Below are 5,914 nucleotides of genomic sequence, written 5' to 3'. Positions count from 1 at the left end.
AAGTCTCTTGGCATTTTCAGGAATAAAAGGGAAACTTTCTAATGACATTCAGGATGAAAACCATACCAAAGAAATCCTAAAAATAAGATTCAATTCCAATTCTGTCATAAGACAGATACTTTCACCAACTTCAGCTCCCAGTATGCCCTTGCTTGTGATAGATATATGAAAGAAAGAAAATACTATCTAGGTGTGTGAGAGAAAAAAGCTGATTTATTAATAAGTTATTTGGAGAATCAGGGAAACTGGGAAAAAATGGACACTCACCAGGAACAGGAAAGGGCACGTAAAACAAAATTAACAAATCCACAATGGAGAAAACAAGACAGAGGGCTGAATTCTTGAAAATGAATACTGAACAGAGAACTCCTCCTTGGGATGGGACTTGCAGACTCAAATTCAGCAACTAGAGCAACTAGTCCTCACCAAACTAACACAAATTCAGGAAACAGAATGAAGATGTAGTGGCAGCGACTGGCCTCAATTTGTAGATACAGATGTCTTAAGCCAACAGTCACTCTCATTGTGGAGCAGCCAAATTAATGACAAACAGAGCTTGGCAAAATTTTTCATTTTCTTCTAAAACCTAAGTCATTGCAGATGATTTCTGTGGAAACAACAATTCAAAGCAAAAGGGAAGTACTGTGTAGAAGAGTGTGAAAATCACAATTCCAGATGGAATCAACACACAGAGGATAAAAAAATAATTCAGCTGTGGGTTTTCATTATCTCAATTACTGTAGTAGCAGGATGGCTCCTTTTAAAAAGCCAAGATGCACTCCCTACCAAGCCATTTCTATGAGACTTTGGTCATAACTGTGTAAATGAAGGCAAACAGTGCAGTCAAACTCTGACCTCTACAAATCTTTTCCTGTTCAACACCTTCTTGACCTTCCGTCCAGCTAACGAAAGGCCCTGACGGGAAATACATTTCATGTTTATGCCATCCATTACTATACCTTCGGCCCAAGTGAAATCCAAGATCTGTTTTTACATACAAAAGCTTAAAAGAACCATGGCAATAAAAGATCAGATCTCGTTGCAGACCAGACTTGAAATACACCTGCTGTCACAGTGGACATGACCCAGACCCAGCCTCTGTGGTGAAACACGGGATGAGCTGATGATCCACGTGAAACCTCATTGTTAGACTACCTGCTCCCATCGCGTACGTGATTATACAACCCTTGCAAAACTCATTAGCCTTAAACCCAACAATTCTAAATACTTGTATTCATATGATTTATTCCTCAGCTCTGCTACAAGCTTGGCTTCGAATCCGTGACGTGTGGGCTCCGGGACGGAAGGCAGCTCGCTGGCGTTGCAGCGTGGGAACACTCCCGTGCCAGTGGTCAGGCAGCGAGAGCCAAGTCCATCTCACAGCCCTGTCCTGAGGGACGGGCCAAGCTTCAAGTTCAGCTGGTTGTGGACCTGTGGGACATTTATTGGCCGATCACCATGGAAAAGGCTAAACAGATACCAGCCGACTTTGGGCTGGAACAGAAGGAAGAAGTGGTGGAATCCATACAGAAGTCATCCAACAAACTGCCTCAGGACCAGTACGGATCATGAACCAAGACTATACTATTTCACAGCACAAGTTTATAATAACAGCAGTTATTATAAATAATTTTTTTCACTCCAGGTCAAATAGATGCCAGAAAGACATACTTCAACATATGGAATTTTTTAGAAAATGCCCAAAATTCAAAATTTTTTTTTTTTTTGTGATGGTGGTGGTGCGAGGGTAAGGGGAGAAGCATGTTTTTCTTGAATATCAATTGTAGACATACAGTACTTCTGCTGCAAGACAGCAGCTCTGATTCATCTACATATTCTCTTATTCGGGTGCCATTCAAGAACATAAATAGGAATGTTCCAAAGGAGCCCTATTTGGGCTTTGCTTCTCATGTCAATTAGATTATTTTGTTTTTTTATAAAAGCATAATTCCCACTGATGCACCACGTATAGCTGAAGAAAAAACAAGCCCTCTTTTTTTTTTTTTTTTAATTGGTACTGACTGATTTTTAAAAGTATATGTTGTAGGAGCAAATCTAGAATAACAAAAACAGTCATTAAAATTAAAACCCAGAAGATAGGGCTCCAAATGGGATTCTGGTGGTTGGGGAGAAAAGAGGAAGCACTAAAAATCTGACAAACTAAAGATACCACTGTGAAAAGATTAAAGGAAAGATACAAACAGGGACTGAGGATGAGCTTTACACAGGACAGAAAGCCTGGAAAAGTTACTTTGACACCTCTATTTCTGATAGTAACTTTCTAAGTATATAAACGTTTTGTATCATGGAGGAAGATATCCCTTACGCATTGATCCAATAAAGCAAGAAAAGATGCTATGTCATCATAACAATATTATTATTAGATCTTGCACTACTTTTTCCACCAATAAGGCACAAAATGTTCTGTAAAAGTGACTCCTCACCTTTTTGTAAAAAAAACTAAACAAAGAAATAAGGTTTGCTCAAGGTCAGGTGGACATTTAATAGCAGAACTAGAACCAAACCTGAGTTATTTCATGTTTTTAACTCAATAATATAGTCTACCTAAAAAAGTCTCATTTTTTCATTACCAAAAATGGGTTTTGTTGGGTCTTTTTTTAAACTGTTCCACCTTAGTGCTGCATCAATATATAGTCTATTATTTCTGTACTTAACAGACTGATGATAACAGCTTCATTTAACACAGCTAACCTTTAGCTAGTAAATCTTCTATTCCATCTTATTTTCTATTTTGATCCACAAATCTATTCCAATGGTTCATTTCCAAGGTCTTGTTATACTTCTATCTGTGACTGGCATTTTGAAAGTATTCTTTTATGAAGTCTTTTCATAACTTTCCATCTAAGTGAGCTGTATAGTAAATCACTACCAGACTTCTTCGAAACAGGATACAAAACTAAGCAAAAGCACCCCTGCTTTTATACTCTAACTCCCTGCATTCAGACAACAGACCTGGAAATCTAGAGTTTAATGACAATAACGTAATTTTATTCTATGAAGGACTGCGTTTAAAAGAAATCTATGCAAAATCTTCAAAGACATTCAGTAATACAAGACAGAAGCTAATGACAAAAAAAAAAAAGCAAGAAAAGCAAAAACTTACAAGCTTATAAATCATCTCCCTGCCAAATCAGGAGTTTCTTTTTAATGTGTACTGTAAACAGTAAATTGCAGACAGGCTTAGCAAAAATAACAGGGAGAACGCATTAAAGCTCTTTAAGAAAGATTAAACAGCAGTATAAAAGTGAGAAGAAAAAGTACAAAAGTTAACCATGAAAATAAAATGTGAAAATAAACCACAAATTAAAGTGCTGCAATTCAGGATGGCAACTGCAAAAAATAGGATCAACAAAAGGGAAGGATCTCCCCTGGCCCATGGTGCTCCTCTTGTGATGATGAGCACGCAGAGCTTTAGAAAACACTTTCAATAACAATTTTCCAAAGCTGTTCCTGGTCTCACTAAAGAGAGAAACCTAGAGTGAGAAAGTTTGTGTAAAATTGCAGTTTCTTGACTCCAGAAATTCCAGAGTTAAGATACCAAATTTTGACTGGGGGGAGGGAGATGACAAGTCAGGCTCCTTTCTTGCAGAAAGATGCACCAAATTCAAATACCTGCAGGATGCTCTCTCTCCTGGTGAGAGAATGAGAGAATTACCAGAGGCAGACATGCCTGGCGGTCCAGCAGACAAGCTGTCACAGCTCGCACATGACTGACGGCTGAGACAAAAGCGACACTGTGCACACAGATTGTACTGATGAAAAGACACCACCAGCCTTTTGCCTTCAAACATGCTCAGGTGTTGCAATCCCTGTCATTCCTTCTGAGGTGGAATGAGCAGACACATGCCTCAGTTAGCAAGATGATGTCTCGGCAGCTGCAGAAACAGCAGAAGCTTTCACAGCACTGAATCCTCAAACCGTATACACGTACCTAGGAAAAACATCCTGCGTTCTGAGTGGAAAGAACACTATTTTATATATGTATTTTTATATAACAGCTTCCACTTTCCACGTGGAAATATGCAGGCATGAAATAACAGTGCATCTACCTACTGCAGCACGGCAAATGAAATGCTGGTAAGTTTGGAAATGTAACTGCTAAGCAGTTGCCCACTAGACTAAGACTCATATTTGTAGTTAATGGACTACTAAATATCTGGACAAGACACAGGCAACAACCGATGCAAAAAAGGGAGAACAGGCAACGGTGATTTAAAGGTGTACAACACAACCTCAACACAAGGAGCTGATAACGAGCAGAGTTTGGATTTGTGTTTAGAGTATGGATAGAGCAATTAACAAAGTCTTAAAGGAGCATATGACAAGGCTTTTCTAGAAGCTAATAAACAACTGATAAACAGAATACAAGATTTATAGTGACCTGCTTTGAAATAAAAGAAAACTTAACTTCAATAGTTTGGAGTCCAGCTGATGGAGAGCATGATGCTTGCCATAATTTCTGAGGCGAGGAACCTGGGTGATGAATCCACTCTGAAATTGCACCTTTAGCTAAAGTGTCTAGTTAAGACTGTGTGAGGGATTGACAGGAGAAATGGATTCTGGAGCAGATGCTATTAAAATTGATAAGCAGGTAAAGGGCCGGCGCTGGGTGAGCTGTGGGCGAGTCAGTTCCTGGAGCAATCGGTTGCAGCTGGTGGGATGCAACCCCGGAAGGAACAGGCAACCAACACCATCTACTCTTTACAAAATGTTTCCTTGCATAGTCAGATCTTACTAAGAATGCTAGGATACACATTTCTTCAAATGTTTATCCAAAATATACAACACATAAACACTCTTTGAATGCTACTTTGAAAGGCTTTATGGCTCTGTTATTAACAAGAATCTCCATGCTACCTCAAGAAATTTTGCAACAAAGTGTTCCTGGATGCTACTGAAAGCTGTCTACGTTTAACATTAAGAGAGATGTCTGGTCTTCACAACCCAGAAACGACACCGATTTAAAACAGTAAAATAGTATCATACCCCCGTCAGGGAAAAAGTATGTTTACAGAGAAAACAGTTTAATACCCAACAGGAAATTCAAGTCAAACATCTTTTAAACACAAAAGATATTACTATCTGGAGCTTTTAACAAAAACAGACTTTAGTACGGAAATATATTCACTTGTTTACATTAGGTGTTATGTATGTGAATAATAAGCGCAATGTTACTCCTTCCCCAGAAGACAAATACACTTTCTTACCTTTGGCCATTTGGGATTTAGAAGTCGTGCCTTGATTGCGTCATCCAGGGCCTTGTCATACTGTTGGATTTTCATGTAGGCTGCCGAACGATTACTGTAGAGGATGCAGTTCTGAGGGTCAACTCCCAAAGCCTCATTGTACAACACGATTGCTGTATGAAAATCACCATCATGGCAAGCCTGGTTGCTCTGGCGAACTTTCTCAACAAATTCAGCTTTGCTTAACATGGGACTGTCAGGACTTCTTCTTCCAAAAGATTTTGATCCAAGGAAAGAAATCTGGGAGGGGAGGAGGGAGGGAGAAATTATATGTCAGTGTGGGGGGGGGGGGGGGGGGGAATAATCAAATTATGAATGCAGAATCAGACTCAAAGTAAATTGTTTATCTGTTGACTTCTTTGGGGGTACAGAAGTAAGAGAAAAGAGCCTGATAAAGCATACCGTTCCCTACGAAGAATGTCTTATAGAAGACATATTGCCTTCTTCTGGCATAAGAGTAGTTGTAGTCTATTTCCGTATGCTGCGTTCCACATATTCACAAGTTTGTCCTCCTTGGCCATACTATTTAATTCTATAACACCAAGCACAGTTACCAGGTAAGGATGTTTATCTGAATAGGTGGCAGGTGTGAATGTGAAGATGACCGGTTTATCTGAAGTTTGATATGAAGATCACACGGAAGTACA

The 5,914-nt window shown here is 39.2% G+C and overlaps 1 protein-coding gene across 1 annotated transcript in view; it reads right to left on the bottom strand.

Moving 5' to 3' along the window:
* Positions 1 to 5,456, bottom strand: part of TTC28 (tetratricopeptide repeat domain 28) — a 166,290-nt gene extending 160,834 nt beyond the window's left edge. The window contains exon 1 of the mRNA XM_009888375.1: positions 5,229 to 5,456. Coding sequence (XP_009886677.1) covers positions 5,229 to 5,456 — 228 coding nt within the window. The remainder of the gene's footprint in view (positions 1 to 5,228) is intronic.
* Positions 5,457 to 5,914: the final 458 nt, after the last annotated feature.

This window comes from Charadrius vociferus, unplaced genomic scaffold (assembly GCF_000708025.1).
Source record: "Charadrius vociferus isolate BGI_N301 unplaced genomic scaffold, ASM70802v2 scaffold17, whole genome shotgun sequence".
In the NCBI taxonomy this organism is placed as follows: domain Eukaryota; kingdom Metazoa; phylum Chordata; class Aves; order Charadriiformes; family Charadriidae; genus Charadrius; species Charadrius vociferus.
This window is presented reverse-complemented; position numbering and strand designations above follow the sequence as displayed.